General features: G+C 36.9%; 1 protein-coding gene across 1 annotated transcript in view; it reads left to right on the top strand.

Annotated features, from left to right (window-relative positions):
• The window catches only part of LOC128049450 (UDP-glucuronosyltransferase 2A2), a 50,041-nt gene extending 31,396 nt beyond the window's left edge, over positions 1–18,645 (top strand). Inside the window, exons 3-7 of the mRNA XM_052641695.1 lie at positions 1,970–2,118; positions 4,851–4,982; positions 11,084–11,171; positions 11,589–11,808; positions 18,366–18,645. Of these exons, the coding sequence (XP_052497655.1) occupies positions 1,970–2,118; positions 4,851–4,982; positions 11,084–11,171; positions 11,589–11,808; positions 18,366–18,645 (869 nt within the window). The remainder of the gene's footprint in view (positions 1–1,969; positions 2,119–4,850; positions 4,983–11,083; positions 11,172–11,588; positions 11,809–18,365) is intronic.
• The last annotated feature ends 1,970 nt before the right edge of the window (positions 18,646–20,615 follow it).

Here is a 20,615-nt window from a genome sequence, read left to right as displayed (position 1 = left end):
ATGTCTTTAAAAGAAATAAATAAATATTAGGAAGCCTAATAAGGTTGTCTCTGTATTAACAGCTACAGCTTGCATGAGTTACCACTGAAAGATCTGTCTCATCTGCAAAATGGCATTTTGTCATACATTTAGGCTCCCTCTAAGAATTCCTTGAAGCTAAAAGGTATCTCAGTAGACTCATCATGAAGGATTAAAATAATAGATTCAAACAGCAACCGTATTTCTATGGTATTTCAAATTTAGTGGCCATTGATCAATTATTTGTAAATTTTCTATTGTGTTTATAATTCATTTTGTGTAACAAAATAATAACAGAAAAAAAGATTGGTGGTAAATTTCAATTCCATATTTTTGTTTTACAGGTCTTCATAACATTTAGAATGTCTTAAGAAATTTACAACTTTTTCATACTTTAGCACAATTTTGTTCTCATGTTGATATGTATTTCATACTGTGCATGACTGCTTCAAATAAAGAATTTTAGGATATTAAGTACTTTAGTATACTAAAATACTTTTAGCTATGTCTTTCAAAAATGTTTTGCACAATAATTTCTCGTAAGGACTTAGTAATCAAGACAGGATGTCACACACATGGAGCAACACATCTAAAAAACATAAGCATGTTTGTGAGGAAACTGTGGTGCTTTGTTCTCATCCAGTCTTTGGCAATTTCAAGCTAACTGTCGTTGGAAATGGCTTTTTTATTATCAAGTTAAATCATTGCCTATATAACTTCAACTGAGCAAGTGAACACACACATGCACATAAAACTTCTGACATATATTCAAACACTACAAAACAGTAACAATTCTTTAAAAAGGCTATTCAACCTGGAGTACATAAAAGCACCATTTCTGAGTAGAATCTTTAAGAAAGGAACATTCTCGTCTGAATTTTTCTTTACTTAGATGCAACACATGTTTTTTGTGTATGCAAATGATTGACTTAGTAATTTGCAAATACTTGTTCTTTACAAATCTCCTAAAATGAATATTTAGAATCTGTCCTTTTCATAAAACATCATTTCAAGGTGACACTCAAATGTGTGATACTAGTAATGCATGCACGTGTAATCTGCATTCCAAAGGGGGTCGTGTTAGGTTTAAGTTACTCAGGGATTTCCTATGGAGAAAATAATAGCAAATCAATGAGATGTGACTCAGCAAGACAAGGTAAATTGATACTGGTGGGATTCTTCAACAATGAGCATGAATCCAAAACTGTAACAAGCAGAAAGGTAGAAGGATAGTCCCGATTGGAAATTCGAAAACCCCTGAGAGCTGATTTGGTGTTTATGGTGGTTTAGTTGCTAAGTCATGTCTGACTCTTGTGACCCCATGGACTGTAGCCTCCCAGACTTCTCTGTCCATGGGATTTCCCAAACAAGAATACTGCAATGGGTTGTCATTTCCTTCTCTAGGGTATCTTCCAGACCCAGGGATTGAACCCACAGCTCTAGTATTGTTGGTGGATTCTTTACTGTTGAGTCATCAGAGAGGTCCTTTGTGTTAATAGGATGCAGCTAATCTGCCATCTGCCATTTAATTGGAGAGAAACCATGAGTATGAAATCCATCAGTAGTTGCTGTTAAAATTTTGGAGTTGTGGTTAAAATTTTTGATTGAATTTATTCCCTAAAAGAACTTATTTTTGTCAAAGAATTGTATTTTTATTTGATTTTATTGAGTTTATTTTATTTTACATACTACTGTTCTTTTACTACCCAAACATTCTCCCTCCATCTCACTTCCCATACCTTCCTCTCTACCTTTCTATCTTCTTTCCTTTCTTTCTTCCTTCTCTTCCTCCATCTTTCATTAATATTTTAAATTTCACTTCCTTTTAACATCTAAATGTGATAAGTAATCAAGAGTTCCTTCATAGCACATCAGAAAATTAGTGGTGCAATTTTTTCCCAGCAAATGTGTATGCTAATAAGTTCAAGCCTACTTCTTTCATTTTCTCCAGGAAGACCCACTACGCTATGTGAGACCATGGGAAAAGCAGAGATTTGGCTCATCAGGACATACTGGGATTTTGAATTTCCTCGTCCATACTTACCAAATTTTGAGTTTGTAGGAGGATTGCATTGTAAACCGGCCAAACCATTACCTAAGGTAGGCCTATTACAGTGGAAAGCTCTTTCATACTTTATATAATATCCTGATTTTCCTTTAAAGCTTGCAGTATCAATGACAGAGATGCTTGCTGCTGAATTAATTCAGTTTTCTACTTCAAGTCTATTTTCAAAATCATAGGAGAAGTCTCTTAAGAATAATTTTACCTTTTTTTACTTGAATACTTAATTAGAAGGATGAAATCTTCCAAGTGGCATGTTAAAAACATCAGTGTGTCCATAGTGTAGACACTGGGTTGAAAAACAGGAAGCTAGAACCTTGGCTATCACTAAAGAGACTGCTGCTGTCTTCCTAAGAAGCATGATGCAGTTATAAATAGGGACATTTACTATGATCATTTGAGTGATAAAGATGCTTTCATAAAAGCTAAGTATAGATGGAAGATGTGGAACCAGACAGGGCTTCTTGGAGAGCAGTAGATTTTACTGAGCCAGGAAAGAATTGCTTGAAAAAACTTTTTTGAGATGACAATGATACGTTCAATTTCAAATTCACTTTAAGAAGTCAAAGGAATTTTCAGGTGAAGATTTCTAAAAATCATCTGGTTAATACAAGATTTCAGTCTCAGCTGAGAACACTGGAAATAAATTTGGGAGTCATTAATGTAAATTAGAAATCATATAACTGAGAAACCGAAATGCTGAATTGGCTCTTTATGACCATGATACCAGGAATTTTTTTTGGAGTAAAAAAGAAAATCATGCACCCATATTCCAATGTTAGAAAGAATAAATGAGGACTGCCAGAAATATCAGAAGAAAGCAATAAAAAGAGAATAGTAGGTACACAAAGTAAGAATATTGTACTTGACTATATTCATCAACAGGCAGTAAAGAGACAGATATTTATTTGCTTGTGTTTTAGATAAATGAGCATACTCTTTGTACAAGAGGGCAGGTTAAATGATGTTCCCATAAGAGTTCTCGATTTCTCTTTAGGGAAAGATGGATATTGAAGTTTAAAATTTCACTTCCAGATTATGAATGTGTTTCAAGCCAATAGGTTATAGTTAAAGACAAGCTCCATTGAGTGTTATTACTGGAGATAAGAAACCAATATCTAAAATAAATAAAGGTACAGAAAGATGCATGACATATTCCATGGCTCACTTGCCACATCGTTACATTTATCATTCCACTCCCACTTTTCACATGCAGCCAATTTCAGAAAAATGGCTCAGACATATTTCATAAGAGGGGAAATGTATTCCATTCCAAAACCCAGTTATTAATATAGATATTTCAGCAATATGAATACCAATCATGGCTTATCTTTCTCATGAAAGAATTATACCAATCACTGGATACACAAAATAGAAAAGCAATGAAATTAAACTAAGAAACCAAATCAAATGGATAAGAGTATAATTCTTATACACAGGTATGTGTGTTTATGCCTTTGTGTGTGTGTGTGTGATATTTTTTATTCAATCATTGTCTATGTAGGGAGATGAATCATAGAGATAAACCACCAATTCCTAGGACATCAGATATTCTCTTAATTTTAACCTAGCTAAAAAGAGTGATCTGCCTTTGTTTATGGCATTGTCCTTCCCTTGGTAATTTTACTAGGCTTTAACTGAGAAACACCAGTGACTGCAGGATAACCACGAATAGTTACAAAGAGATGGCACATCTCTAGAAGGTGACATTCACATAGAGAGTGAGGAAGACCTCAATCCCAGACTGTGCTGTCCCCAATTTGTACAACTTCCCAGGTGATGCTAGAGGTGAAGAACCCACCTGCCAATGCAGGAGACCAGGCAAGAGATGTGAGTTTAATGCCTAGGTCAGGAAGTTTCCCTGGAGGCTGAAATGGCACCATGGTGGGCTCCAGTCCATGAGGTCACAAAGAGTTGGACACGACTGGAGCAACTTAGCATGCAAGTGATCAAGAGAATTTTATTTGCAGAGACATGTATTTACTTCTGTTCTAAGACTCACATTTTGGGCATGTAGTGTCACACCCTTGTGAGACAGAAGCACTGTCTCGTAAGTGTTATGATGATTGTAACAGGAATTTCACTGAATTATCTTTTTTTTCAAATGTATCACTATATATAGCAGTTGTTTAAAATCCTTTTAGCCCTATTAAACAGGGAAATAATAAACATGAGGAAAATATCCTAAATGCCTAACAGGAAGCTAGATAAAGTTATTCAAAAGGTATTGACTGTAAACCGGGATGCTAAAAATTTTTAAAGCCTAATTCAGAATCCTTCTTTGGGCTTTCTTCCAAAGAATATTTTTACAAGTTTGCAGACAGGTGTGTTGGCTCATGAAATTAAACTTTGGGAGTAATAGCTCCATGTACCATGAGAACATCTGCCTTTTATCACCTATTCATTTTATATAATGGTTTGGTTTCATGTTTTTATTGTGTAATCACCCACTGTATATTTAGGCCATGATTTCAGAAATACATTTCCTCCTAACAAGACTAGATGGTTCTATATGGCAGAAGACAGAATCAGTCTAACAATGTCCCTCACGCATCTCTTGAGTCTTCCAATTTAGAAGTGTAAGAGAGCCTTTTTCCCCCTGTGATTGGCACTTATGTAATAAATATAATTTTGTTGATGTGTTCAGTTGTTCAGTCAAATCTGCAACCCCATCGACTGTACTTCTCTGTCCTTCACTATCTCCCAGAGTTTGCCCAAACTCATGTCCATTGAATTAATAATGCAATAAAATATAATCTTATCCCTGCAGGAAATGGAAGAATTTGTCCAAAGTTCAGGTGAAGATGGTATTGTGGTATTTTCTCTGGGGTCAATGGTCAAAAATCTCACAGAAGAAAAAGCCAATCGCATTGCCTCAGCACTTGCCCAGATTCCACAAAAGGTTAGTATAAACTCCAATCCTGGTGAGCAGAGTCATTTTGCAATTGTAGAGAGTGTGGGTGGCTATCAGTCCTCTTTCTAGATAAAAGTTGTAACTCATCCTTCATTGAACAAAACTGGCACCACCTTTCAGTAAAAATGTCTCAAAAGATTCAAATGTATTGGGGACATACTTTACCACTTTCTTACTGAACCTTCACATTACCATGAAAATACATCTTTTCATGAAGTCGTTTATTTTCAATGAAATAGAGACGAAATGTTAAGATTCTAGTAATTTTTCCATATCAGTTAACATTTATCGGCACTTATTAAATGGCAGATACTCTGCTACATCTTTATACACATAGTCTTATTTAATTCTTAGATTGCCCATTATGAGGTAGTGGTTTCCGCTGGTCACATAGACATCCTAGGAAACTGAGGCTTATAGGGTGAAATAATCTGCTGAGGACCACACAATGAGTATGTCTGTTGGACTCCAGGGAGCACAGCTTTCATCTCTCTGTTATTCTGCTGGCCATACTGTTCAATCCAGAAAAATGAATACATCATCCCAACCATGGTCTTTCAAAGAGGACAGGAACAATTCCTTGAAAGATCTGAGAACAAAGTCACCTTAGTAATGGGGAAAAAAACCCAGAAAGTGCAATTCCATCTTCAAGGAGCATACAGCCAAATAAAGAGACTAGATCAACATATATACTAATGGGAGAGTGGCCCAGACAATTGAAACTGACTGTCTAGATATGCACTCATTTATTTAGACAGCTATACCTCAGTAAGTTGTTACATGTACCCTATTGCCTTCAGTTCAGTTCAGTTGCTCAGTCATGTTCAACTCCTTGTGACCCCATGGTCTGCAGTACGCCATGCCTCCCTGTGCATCATCAACTGGAGTTCACTCAGACTCATGTCCATCGAGTTAGTGATGCCATCCAACCATCTCATCCTCTGTCGTCCCATTCTCCTCCTGGCTTTAATCTTTCCCAGCATCAGGGTCTTTTCCAGTGAGTCAGCTCTTCTCATCAGGTGGTCTAAGTATTGGAGTTTCAGTTTCAGCATCTCAGTCCTTCCAAATGAATATTCAGGACTGATTTCCTTTAAGATGGACTGGTTGGATCTCCTTCAAGTCCAAGGGATTCTCAAGAGTCTTCTCCATCACCACAGTTCAAAAACATCAATTCTTCAGCACTCAGTTTTCTTTATGGTCCAACTCTCACATCCATACATGACTACTGGAAAAACCATAGCTCTGACTAGATGGACATGTGTTGGCAAAGTAATGTCTCTGCTTTTTAATATGCTGTCTAGGTTGTTCATAGCTTTTCTTCCAAGGAGCAAGTGTCTTTTAATTTCATGGCTACAGTTACCATCTTCAGGGATTTTGGAGCCCAAAGAAATAAAAGTCTGTCACTGATTTCACTGTTTTTCCATCTATTTGCCATGAAGTGACCGGACCAGATGTCATGATCTTAGTTTTCTGAATGTTTCATTTTAAGCCAACTTTTTCACTCTCCTCTTTCACTTTCATCAAGAGGCTCTTTAGTTCTTCTTCAGTTTCTGCCATAATGGTGGTGTCATCTGCATATCCGAGGTTATTGCTGTTTCTCCCAGCAATCTTGATTCCAGCCTGTGCTTTATCCAGCCCGGCATTTCTCATGTTGTACTCTGCATATAAGTTAAATAAGCAGGGTGACAATACAGCCTTGACGTATTCCTTTCCCTGTTTGGAACCAGTCTGTTGCTCCATGTCCAGTTCTAACTGTTGCTTCCTGACCTTCATAATGGTTTCTCAAGAGCAGGTCAGGTGGCCTGGTATTCCCATCTCTTGAAGAATTTTCCATATTTGTGGTGATCCACACAGTCAAAGGCTTTGGTATAGTCAATAAAGCAGAAGTAAATGTATTTCTGGAACACTCTTGCTTTTTTGATGATCCAATGGATGTTGGCAATTTAATCTCTGGTTCCTCTGCCTGTTCTAAATCCAGTGTGAAAACCTGGAAGTTTGTGGTTCATGTACTGTTGAAGCCTGGCTTGGAGAATTTTGAGCATTACTTTACTAGCATATGAGATGAGTGCAATTTTGAGGTTTGAGCATTCTTTGGCATTGGAATGAAAACTGACCTTTTCCAGTCCTGTGGCCACTGCTGAGTTTTCCAAATTTGCTGGCCTATTGAGTGCAACACTTGCACAGCATCATCTTTTAGGATTTGAAATATATCAACTGGAATTCCATCACCTCCACAAGCTTTATTCATAATGATGCTTCCTAAGGCCCACTTGACTTCACATTTCCAGGTGTCTGGCTCTAGGTGAGTGATCACACCATTGTGATTGTCTGAGTCATGAAGATCTTTTTTGTATAGTTTTTCTGTGTATTCTGCCACATCTTCTTAATACCCTATATGCCTTGCACCATGCTAAATGCTTTACATCTGCTTTTTTAAATGTCTTTTTTTTTTTTCTTTTTATTGTGGTGAGACTCTTGAGAGTCCCTTGGACTGCAAGGAGATCCAACCAGTCCATCCTAAAGGAGATCAGTCCTGGGATTTCTTTGGAAGGAATGATGCTGAGGCTGAAACTCCAATACTTTGGCCGCCTCATGCAACAGTTAGAACTGTATGTGGAACATCAGACTGGTTCCAAAAAGGGAAAGGAGTACATCAAGGCTGTATATTGTCACCCTGCTTATTTAACTTATATGCAGTGTATGTCTTGAGAAATGCTCGGCTGGATAAAGCACAGGTCTTCACTGGAAAAGCCCCTGATGCTGGGAGGGACTGGGGGCAGGAGGAGAAGGGGACAACAGAGAATGAGATGGCTGGATGGCATCACCGACTCGATGGACATGAGTTTGAGCGAACTCCGGGAGTTGGTGATGGACAGGGAGGCCTGGTGTGCTGTGATTCATGGGGTCTCAAAGAGTTGGACACGACTGAGTGACTGAACTGAACTGAACTGAAACATACAATTTTAACCATATTTAGCTACAGTTCAGTGGCACTAAGTAGATTCACATTGTTATGCAACTGTTGCCATCATCCGTCTCCTGAGTTTTTCACCTTCTTAAACTGAAACTCTGTCCCCATTGAACACTAACTCCTCATTCTCCTTCCCAACCTCCTCTAATAATATTATACTTTTTGAAGTCTTACCACTTGCACTGTCTCTTCCCTAAAGTTTTCAGATATGTCAGCTTCAAGGTCCAGAAAAAGAGAGGTTACACATAGAGTAGAGAGAGAATCACATTCTAGAATATTCTTCATATTTCTAGGCTATAGTAGGACTCAGAGTGTGACTGGTTTAGAAATAGAAGCCTAATCTTTCTAAATTGAATTTTCTACATTTAAGACATTTAAAAATCCTAATGTTGTTCTCAGTGTATATTTTCTGCTTTATGACATTTAATCAACTTTGATTTTGTTTATTTTAGATATTTACTCTTTATATACTCTCATTCATAAAGCATCATCTCTTTATATTTTTATGTTAAAGTACATAAAACTCTATAATTGTAAGTGCACTAATTAGCCCTGTTAAAACTCTATATTTTTTAGTTTAGACTGTTTGGATAATGAAGTTGCCACCAATTAGCATTTAATCTGAACTTTTTAGTAAAGAGTTCCCAAAAGAAAAAAAAAAATTATGTAACAAGTGGTTAACATCCTAGCAAGATACTTCATTAAACATTGGAATATAAACAAATCCTCTATCTCATCTCTCCTTAGGAACAAACAAGAGAAAAAGTGAGAAAAGGAAAGAGAGAGAAAGAGGAAGAAAGATAGAGAGGGAAAGAAAGAGAAAAGAGGAAAGAAAAAGAGAGAAGGGGTGGAAAGAAGGATGGAAGGGGGGGGGAAGGAAGACAATAAGTCATCATCCAAAAAGCAGACTTCTTGTGATAGCTGAAAGGAACATATCAATACAAAACAGGTAGTTTTCAAACACTGAGATGAAGTAAAACTAATTGCCTTTAACTATTTGCCTTTACCTTTTTTAAAAGGGCGTGTACTAACAGTCTATTAAGAGGTTTTAGAAGTGAGACTGCAGGTGAAGAAATAGAAAATAAACAGGACTAGTTTAGGAAGAACATGAGGGTAAAACAAACATGATTACTATGTAAATTTACTTGTCATGAGGCCATCCTACCTGGCAATTAGTTTTACTTTATCTCAGTGTTATCAAACCACCACTTTTATTTTGATATGTTCCTCTCAACTATCAAAGAAAGTATGTGGACTATAAAGTATGTGAGGAAAACTATGTGGGGAAATTGAAGTCACTCAGTCATGTCCTACTCTTTGCAACCCTGTGGACTGTAGCCTACCAGGCTCCTCCATCCATGGGACTCTCCAGGCAAGAATACTGGGAAGGGTTGCCATTTCCTTCTCCAGGGGATCTTCCCAAACCCGGGTCTCCCGCATTGCAGGCAGATGCTTTACCCTCTGAGCCCCCATGGAAGTCCAAATATGTGGGGAAGTTGCCCATAAATGCTTCTTACCAGGTGGTGCTAGTTGTAAAGAACCCACGTGCCAATGCAGAGACAGACAAGGGTTCTATCCCTGGGTCAGGAAGATCTCCTGGAGGCGGACACAGCAACACACTCCAATATTCTTGCCTGGGGAATCCCATAGACAGAGGAGCTTGTCAGGCTACAGTCCATAGAGTCACACAGAGTCAGACATGACTGAAGCAACTTAGCTTACAGCTATGCACAGAAGAATGGGCAGGTTTTTGTACAACCTGCCATCCACTGAGGGAAGAGCCAGATGCTCAGAACATGGAATTTGGAGGACTTGAGCACCCTTCACCCCTTCAACCTGGGATGTTAGGTCACTCAATAAGTCAATGTCTCAGTTCTGATGGCACTAGTGATGCCCATCCATGCCCACTTTCCTGCCTGGGATGTCCTTGGAGCCTTAGCCTGGGAAACAAGAGTCAGCCTTTTAGGCTACCTGAAAAAAATCACCTATATCCTGTCTCTGGGGTCAGCCCAGGTGGTGCTAGTGGTAAAGAACCCAGCTGCCAATGCAGGAGTCATAAGATATGCAAGTTTACTTCCTGGGTCGAGGAGATCCCCTGGAGGAGGTTGTGGTGACTCACTCCAGTATTCTTGCTTGGAGAATCCCATGGACAGAGGAGCCTGTCAGGCTATGGTCCACAAGGTCACAAAAAGCTGGACAAGACTGAAGTGGCTTAGTGCACATGCATGCATCCTATCTTTAGAAAAGAGCTGCTGGTTTCCAGCATCTGACTCTTCTCCACTGGATCTTCAGCCTCTCTCGCAGGCACAGACAGCTACAACTTTGCTTAGAATAAAATCTTTCTTGATCAACTACCATGCAACCTTTATCATAATCAAAAATAACTAAAGCAGACGATGAAAGTGAAGAATATTTGCACTTGTCCCAATCTGAGAACTGAGGTACAGAGTTGATTCCAAGAAAGCAGAGAATATCTGAAGCTACGCAATACTACTGTCATGCCCTAGAGCTCATCAGGGAGGAAATCAAGCTGCGCTTTTCTCTCATTTAACGATTCCTATCAAAATACAAAGAAATATGGAGGAGCATTATGCCCATGACCCTCTCTATTCAATTATATTTTTATGCACAAGAAAGTAATATGCATTCATGTCAGCAATAAAATATTTGAAAACAAAATAATGGTTATAGATTTAAATATGATATATCTTGAATATAAAAAAATTCTTAGAACATGGTCTAGTTCTCTTAAATTAAAAAAAAACTTACAAATTATAATTTTAATTTACCCTTTCAGAATATCAAGTGGTATTTACTGATTTCAGATTTTGGTATAGATTTTTTCTTGAAAAATTTTCTTCATATTTGTTGTTTATGATTTTTAAGTTAAAGTTAACTGCTGTAAAAGATACACATGAACATGTCCATTGTTTGAACCTTTTATAAACTTCTGTTTACTTCATATAACACCTCAGCACAGGCTTTCAAATAGCAAAAGAAAGAAATAAAAAAACTGGTACGGACTATGTGATTTCTAAATAGTTCTATAGCCTTAAAATGCCTTAATTTTGTTTGTTTGTTTGTTTTTACTTCACAATTAAAGCACTGTCTTCCACAGGTTTTATGGAGATACAAAGGAAAGAAACCTGCCACGTTAGGAGCCAATACTCGGCTCTATGATTGGATACCACAGAATGATCTTCTTGGTAAGACCAAGGAAATTCAATAAACAAGTAAAATATTTAAATTCCCACATTTTACTGGCACCTTTGAAGCAAATATAATTAAAGAATTGGTCATTAATTTTATAGATTGATACTTCCTCTGATTCTCAAAAGGGGATCTTCATTTAAGACTCTCATCATTCTTTAAATTTCAATCTCAGTTCAGCTATTGCCTTTTCAATAAGTCTTTCCAGACAATGTAAAGGGGATTAATTTTGCCTTTTTCCGGGATCATGGTATTTTTGAGGTAGAAATTACCCATGTTCTCAGCTTTCATAGAAAATATTGCCTTCTTCATTGAGTTATCCAAGAGTTTTTACCACATGTCTTTCTGAAATTCTGTTAATGTTTCATGTATCACAAAATCCTCACCCGCATCTCTTCTAATCTCCAATCTAGGTCATCCCAAAGCAAAAGCGTTTATCACTCATGGTGGAACCAATGGGATCTATGAAGCTATCTATCATGGGGTGCCTATGGTGGGAGTCCCAATGTTTGCTGATCAGCCTGACAACATTGCTCACATGAAGGCCAAAGGAGCGGCTGTGGAAGTGAATATAAACACAATGACAAGTGCAGATTTGCTCAATGCCTTGAGAACAGTCATTAACGAGCCTTCGTAAGTACTACTATTTTATTTTAATGTGTGTGTGTGTGTGTGTGTGTGTGTGTGTGTGTGTGTTTGGCTGTACAGGGTCTTCATTGCCTCTCACAAACTCAGTAGTTGTGGTCTGCAGGTTTAGTTGCCCCACAGTACTACCACTTTTAAAGGCTTATCTTTAATTATTTTACCTGTGATACTCAAAAATGTCCAAAGTTGCATTCATTTTAAACTAGTGTATTTTCAAATATAAATAACAACTGAAACATATCACATGAGAACCATTTTATTATTTCCTCTCCCAAACTGCTGAAGTTTTTGGCTGAAATTGTAAAACAAAACCAAGATTACAAATATTCTATTAGTGCTTTAAAAAAATGGCAGTTGCATAAATTCTCAAATCTTTTCTTGGACAATCTGCTTATCGACTTCCTAGTGGGTATTTTCTCTCAGTATAGGGTTATTTACAATCTTGATCTGGAGTAATTTGGAAACTAGAAGTCACACAAGGCCAAAATCCATTCTTGGAAAAATGAGGCAGTTCATTTACAATTGACTTACTCTATCTTTTTTATATGTTTGTGTTTTACCATATTCTGTAAAGAATGTATTTCTTATACTCCCCTCCTCGTAACTCTTAACATGCTATGTGACCAGCAAAGTTCATGTCACAGCAAGAATTAACATTTTTTTTAACATACCTGTGGCTTTAGGTTCATATAGCATGTGACATGCATCCTATACTTACCTTTTTCTTCAACTGGAAGGATTTTTAATACTCAGATAATGAACAGAAGATTACTATATAGATTTTTAAAAATTGCTCCTAAAAACTAATCAGAAAAAATAAAAATCTAATAGAAAAGTAAGGAAAAGTTTGAACAAGAAATTTGCAGAAAAGGAAATATGAATTGGTTATATGCATTTGTTCATTAAAATCTCATCCATAAATAGATAAAGTCAAACTAAAACCAGGAGATAACATTTTATATTTACCAGATTGGAAAAAATAAAGAAATTAAGAAATCTGGCAAAACTTTTGACCAGAATATGGAACAACTGAAATCCTCAGGAACTTTTCTTAAAAGTATAAATTGATGTAACCAAATTGGAAGAAGGCAATGGCACCCCACTCCAGTACTCTTGCCTGGAAAATTCCATGGATGAGGAGCCTGGTAGGCTGCAAGTCCATGGGGTCATTAAGAGTTGAACATGACTGAGCGACTTCACTTTCATTTTTCACGTTCATGCATTGGAGAAGGAAATGGCAGCCCACTCCAGTATTCTTGCCTGGAGAATCCTAGCGATGGGGGAGCCTGGTGGGCTGCCATCTATGGGGTTGCACAGAGTCAGACACGACTGAAGTAACTTAGCAGCAGTAGTAGCAGCAGTAGTAACTCAGATGGTAAAGCATCTGCCTGCAATGCAGGAGACCTGGGTTCGATCCCTGGGTCAGGAAAATGGCTTGGAGAAGGAAATGGCAACTCACTCCAGTATTCTTGGCTTGGAGAATCCCATGGGCAGAGGATCTGGTGGGCTACAGTCCATGGGGTCACAGAGTCGGACACGACTGAGCAATTAACACACACAGTGACATCAAAGTCATGAACAATGTGAAATTCCACTTCTAGAGAAACTCTTGCCTTTGCTTTGTGAGCTTGAACATGCCACAAGTGTAACATGTGTATAATAGCAACATGGTGTATAATAGAAAAAGAAACTGAAATAACTCACTATGAATAGGGTTGCTGTGTAAATCATGATGTATATATCTAATGCAATACTACACAGTAGTAAAAAATAAACCATGAATAAACCATCAATACAGGAAAACTTCACATACAATACTGAGCAAGAAAAGCAACTTCTTAAAAATACATATAAGATGATATTTCTTATTTAAAGTTCAAAACCATGCAAACTAAATGCAAACAGGGTAAAACTACAAAGCAGTGGTAATAAAAAACATACATTCAGTCTTTACCTCCATGGAAAAGAGAGAGAAATGTGTTTGGAAAGGAATTTTCAGGGTAAGACTTTTATTTATTTATTTATTTTAAAATTTAAATTTATTTATTTTAATTGGAGGTTAATTACTTTACAATATTGTATTGGTTTTGCCATACATCAACATGAATCTGCCACGGGTATACACGTGTTCCCCATCCTGAATCTCCCTCCCACCTCCCTCCCCATACCATCCCTCTGGGTCATCCCAGTGCACCAGCCCCAAGCATCCTGTATCCTTCATCGAACCTGGACTGGCGATTTGTTTCTTATATGATATTATACATGTTTCAGTGCCATTCTCCCAAATCATCCCACCCTCGCCCTCTCCCACAGAGTCCAAAAGGCTGTTCTATACATCTGTGTCTCTTTTGCTGTCTCGCATACAGGGTTATCATTGCCATCTTTCTAAATTCCATATATATTCATTAGTATACTGTATTGGTGTTTTTCTTTCTGGCTTACTTCACTCTGTATAGTCAGCTCCAGTTTCATCCACCTCATTAGAACTGATTCAAATGTATTCTTTTTAATGGCTAATACTCCATTGTGTATATGTACCACAGCCTTCTTATCCATTCATCTGCTGATGGACATCTAGGTTGCTTCCATTTCCTGGCTATCATAAACAGTGCTGTGACGAACATTGGGGTACACGTGTCTCTTTCAATTCTGATTTCCTAGGTATGTATGCCCAGCAGTGGGATTGCTGGGTCATAAGGCAGTTCTATTTCCAGTTTTTTAAGGACTCTCCACACTGTTCTCCATAGTGGCTGTACTAGTTTGCATTCCCACTAACAGTGTAAGAGGGTTCCTTTTTCTACACACCCTCTCCAGCATTTATTGCTTGTAGACTTTTGGATCACATTCTGACTGGCGTGAAATGGTACCTCATTATGGTTTTGATTTGCATTTCTCTGATAATGAGTGACGTTGAGCATCTTTTCATGTGTTTGTTAGCCATCTGTATGTCTTCTTTGGAGAAATGTCTATTTAGTTATTTGGCCCATTTTTTGATTGGGTCATTTATTTTTCTGGAATTGAGCTGCAGGAGTTGCTTGTATATTTTTGAGATTAGTTGTTTGTCAGTTGCTTCATTTGCTATTATTTTCTCCCATTCCGAAGGCTGTCTTTTCACCTTGCTTATAGTTTCCTTTGTTGTGCAGAAGCTTTTAAGCTTAATTAGGTCCCATTTATTTATTTTTGCTTTTATTTCCAATATTCTGGGAGGTGGGTCATAGAGGATCCTGCTGCGACGTATGTCAGAGAGTGTTTTGCCTATGTTCTCCTCTAGGAGTTTTATAGTTTCTGGTCTTACATTTAGATCTTTAATCCATTTTGAGTTTATTTTTGTGTATGGTGTTAGAAAGTGTTCTAGTTTCATTCTTTTACCAGTGGTTGCTCAGTTTTCCCAGCACCACTTGTTAAAGAGATTGTCTTTTCTCCATTGTATATTCTTGCCTCCTTTGTCAAAGATAAGGTGTCCATAGGTGCGTGGATTTATCTCTGGGCTTTCTATTTTGTTCCATTGATCTATATTTCTGTCTTTGTGCCAGTACCATACTGTGTTGATGACTGTGGCTTTGTAGTAGAGCCTAAAGTCAGGCAGGTTGATTCTTCCAGTTCCATTCTTCTTTCTCAAGATTGCTTTGGCTATTTGAGGTCTTTTGTATTTCCATACAAATTGTGAAATTATTTGTTCTAGCTCTGTGAAAAATACCGCTGGTAGCTTGATAGGGATTGCATTGAATCTATAGATTGCTTTGGGTAATATACTCATTTTCACTATATTGATTCTTCCAATCCATGAACATGGTATATTTCTCCATCTATTAGTGTCCTCTTTGATTTCTTTCACCAGTGTTTTATAGCTTTCTATATATAGGTCTTTAGTTTCTTTAGGTAGATATATTCCTAAGTATTTTATTCTTTTCATTGCCATGGTGAATGGAATTGTTTCCTTAATTTCTCTTTCTGTTTTCTCATTATTAGTGTATAAGAATACAAGGGATTTCTGTGTGTTGATTTTATATCCTGCAACTTTACTATATTCATTGATTAGCTCTAGTAATTTTCTGGTGGAGTCTTTAGGGTTTTCTATGTAGAAGATCATGTCATCTGCAAACAGTGAGAGTTTTACTTCTTCTTTTCCAATTTGGATTCCTTTTATTTCTTTTTCTGCTCTGATTGCTGTGGCCAAAACTTCCAGAACTATGTTGAATGGTAGTGGTAAGAGTGGGCACCCTTGTCTTGTTCCTGACTTTAGGGGAAATGCCTTCAATTTTTCACCATTGAGGATAATGGTGTGGGTTTGTCATATATAGCTTTTATTATGTTGAGGTATGTTCCTTCTATTCCTACTTTCTGAAGAGTTTTTATCATAAATGGATGTTGAATTTTGTCAAAGGCTTTCTCTGCATCTATTGAGATAATCATATGGCTTTTATTTTTCAATTTGTTAATGTGGTGTATTACATTGATTGATTTGCGGATATTGAAGAATCCTTGCATCCCTGGGATAAAGCCCACTTGGTCATGGTGTATTATCTTTTAAATGTGTTGTTGGATTCTGATTGCTAGAATTTTGTTAAGGATTTTTGCATCTATGTTCATCAGTGATATTGGCCTGTAGTTTTCTTTTTTGTGACATCTTTGTCAGGTTTTGGTATTAGGGTGATGGTGGTCTCATAGAATGAGTTTGGAAGTTTACCTTCCTCTGCAATTTTCTAGAAGAGTTTGAGTAGGATTAGTGTTAGCTCTTCTCTAAATTTTTGGTAGAATTCAGCTGTGAAGCCGTCTAGACCTGGGCTTTTGTTTGCTGGAAGATTTCTGATTACAGTTTCAATTTCCATACTTGTGATGGGTCTGTTAAGATTTTCTATTTCTTCCTGGTTCAGTTTTGGAAAGTTGTACTTTTCTAAGAATTTGACCATTTCTTCCACGTTGTCCATTTTATTGGCATATAATTGCTGATAGTAGTCTTTTATGATCCTTTGTATTTCTGTGTCGTCTGTTGTGATCTCTCCATTTTCGTTTCTAATTTTATTTTCTGTTTTTTCTCCCTTTGTTTCTTGATGAGTCTGACTAATGATTTGTCAATTTTATTTATCCTTTCAAAGAACCAGCTTTTGGCTTTGTGGATTTTTGCTATGGTCTCTTTTGTTTCTTTTGCATTTATTTCTGCCCTACTTTTTAAGATTTCTTTCTTTCTACTAACTCTGGGGTTCTTCATTTCTTCCTTTTCTAATTGCTTTAAGTGTAGAGTTAGGTTATTTATTTGACTTTTTTCTTGTTTCTTGAGGTATGCCTGTATTGCTATGAACTTTCCCCTTAGCACTGCTTTTACAGTGTCCCACAGATTTTGGGTTGTTGTATTTCCATTTTCATTCATTTCTATGCATAATTTGATTTCTTTTTTGATTTCTTCTGTGATTTGTTGGTTATTCAGCAGCGTGTTGTTCAGCCTCCATATGTTGGAATTTTTAAAATTTTTTCTCCTGTAATTGACATCTAATCTTACTGCATTGTGGTCAGAAAAGATGCTTGGAATGATTTCAATTTTTTTGAATTTACCAAGGCTAGATTTATGGCCCAGGATATGATCTATCCTGGAGAAGTTTCTGTGTGCACTTGAGAAAAAGGTGAAATTCATTGTTTTGGGGTGAAATGCCCACCAAACCAGCTCTCCAACAGATGCTAAAGGATATTCTTTAGACAGGAAACACAAAAAGTGTGTATAAACTCGAACCCCAAAAAATAAAGTAAATGGCAACAGGATCATACTTATCAATAATTACCTTAAATGTAAATGGGTTGAATGCCCCAATCAAAAGACAAAGACTGGCTGAATGGATACAAAAACAAGACTCCTATATGAGTTGTTTGCAAGAGACCCACCTCAAAGCAGGGGACACATACAGACTGAAAGTGAAGGGCTGGAAAAAGATATTCCTCACAAACAGAGACCAAAAGAAAGCAGGAGTAGCAATACTCATATCAGATAAAATAGACTTTAAAACAAAGGCTGTGAAAAGAGACAAAGAAGGACACTACATAATGATCAAGGGATCAATACAAGAAGAAGATATAACAATTATAAATATATATGCACCCAACATAGGAGCATCGCAATATGTAAGACAACTGCTAACAAGTATGAAAGGGGAAATTAACAATAACACAATAGTGTTAGACTTTAATACCCCACTCACACCTATGGATAGATCAACTAAACAGAAAATTAACAAGGAAACACAAACTTTAAATGATACAATAGACCAGTTAGACCTAATTGATATCTATAGGGTAAGACCTTTAATTATTCTTTCTACCTTATGTATACATGTATACTGTTAAGTACAGGAACAATTTAATTTTTAAAAAATATTGAAAATTGTATGTGTAAAGTTCTTTTAGCTCTGAAGGGAGGAGTCCTCCTAACAGACTGTAATGTATAAATTAGAGTCATGACTGTGGAGATAAAGCTTTAGGAGAAAAGCTAAGAAATATTACTATACTTACCTTATATGAAATCAAAATTCTATAATTTCTATGTTTTTGCCTACCAGTTATAAAGAGAATGCTATGAGGTTAAAAATGATTCACCATGATCAGCCTGTAAAGCCCCTGGACCGAGCAGTCTTCTGGATTGAATTTGTCATGCGCCACAAAGGAGCAAAGCACCTGAGGCCAGCCGCCCACAACCTCACCTGGTACCAGTACCATTCTCTGGATGTGATCAGTTTCCTGCTAGCCTGTGTGGCAACAGCTGTATTCTTGGTCACAAAATGTTGTCTGTTTTCTTGTCGAAAATTTGGTAAAACAGGAAAGAAGAGAAAAAGAGAATAGATCTTTCTAAGTTTGCCAAAGGCTTGCATGGGCAATTCTGTTTATTCTAGCCACAATGACCTTAAACACATCTTTATCCTATTTCCAAAATTCCATTCCTCTCTACCTTAACATAGATAGAAATTCTAGAATTCAACAATAGCATTAACCATGGTCATGTTCCATTCTTTCTTTATCTTTCCCCAGCTGGCTTTACTCTCTTCCTCAAACATTCCTAAGAAAGGTACACAAATAATTTTATGTTTATCTATTCATAGTATCAGGCTTCCGTGGTGGCTCAGAAGGTAAAGAATCTTCCTGCAGTGTGGGAGACCTGGTTTGATTTCTGGACTGGGAAGATCCCTGGACTGGGAAGATCCCCTGGAGAAGGGAATGGCAACCCACTCCAGTATTCTTGCCTGGAGAATTCCTTGGACAGAGGAGCCTGGTGGGCTAGATACAGACCATGGAGTTGCATAGAGCTGGACATGACTGAGTGACTAACGCTTTCACTTTCATTCATAATATCAATTTTTTCTTTATTTTTAACTTTAAGTTATATGCTGATTGACAATATATTGAATCCTGAGGAAAATATAATGTACTTACACAAATGTAAGTCAGAGCTGATAGATGCAGAGAACACAGAGAATAAAATTCACAATATTAGCTAGAACATACAAATTAGAAAACCATGATAGGAGACTAGTCTATTACAAGAAGACTAATGATTTTATTTGTCATAAAGGACTTTCTGCTTGCCAAGTGTTACTGAGGTCAGAGCATGAATTGATAATAACTGTGATGGCATATCACACCAGGGACAGTGAAAATCCACAGATTTTCATTAAACACATAGATAACCATACTTACATTCCTGACTTTTAGTCAGAAAATATTCTTGTGTACTGTTTTGTGCAAGAGACTGAACACTGCCTTCAAGCAAGAGATCTATTGAATTATTGGTTATTTTTTCTCAGGGGCAGAGAATGTCAACAGTATGTTAAGGAAGAACAGATAATTTTTAGAAAAAATAGCAAGAAATATAGAAAACATTTTAATAATTTTATGAAAATTGTAATTTATAGTACAATGGATAATCTTGAAGTTAAGATCTGATTCATTATATTAAAAAATTTTTAATGCTCATAATCTATAGCCACTGTAATCAAAAGTGTCATTTTATGTCAAAAAATAAATACTCGACTGATACAATTATTATACTAGTTTTCAGTCTCTATTTTCAATAAATTTAAATGCATCAATTAGTTGTTCAAGGATATGAGATGTTTACAAACCTATTCAACCAAGGATTGTTGCTGTTGTTTTAAATATAAATTTATTTATTTTAATTGGAGGTTAATTACTTTACAGTATTGTATTGGTTTTGCCATACATCAACATGAATCCGCCACAGGTATACACATGTTCCCCATCCTGAACCCCCCTCCCTCCCCGTACCATCCCTCTGGGTCATCCCAGTGCACCAGCCCCAAGCATCCAGTATTATGCATCAAACCTGGACTGGTGATTCATTTCATATATGATATTATACATGTTTCAATGCCATTCTCCCAAATCATCCCACCCTCTCCCTCTCCCACAGAGTCCAAAAGACTGTTCTTGCTAAGTCATGTCCGACTCTTTTGCAACCTGATGGACCATAGCCTTCCAGGTTCCTCTGTCCATGGGATTTCCCAAGCAAGAATACTGGAGTGGGTTGGGATTTCTTTCTCCAGGGCATCTTCTTGACCCAAGTATTGAACCCAAGTCTCCTGCCTCGTAGCCAGATTCTTTACCACTGAGCCACCAAGGAAGCCCCTCAACCAACTATATGCTGTAGTAAATATATATCAATGCAAAGCACTAAAGAGGAATAGTTATATTGGATTCAGCTTTGCATTAATTTAACAAATGCATTAAAGATTTTACTTTCTTTATCCATTATAAACTTAATGACACATTTAATTAAAGTTTTAATTTCAATATTT

The sequence above is a fragment of the Budorcas taxicolor genome, chromosome 6 (genome assembly GCF_023091745.1).
Source record: "Budorcas taxicolor isolate Tak-1 chromosome 6, Takin1.1, whole genome shotgun sequence".
Lineage (NCBI taxonomy): Eukaryota > Metazoa > Chordata > Mammalia > Artiodactyla > Bovidae > Budorcas > Budorcas taxicolor.
This window is presented reverse-complemented; position numbering and strand designations above follow the sequence as displayed.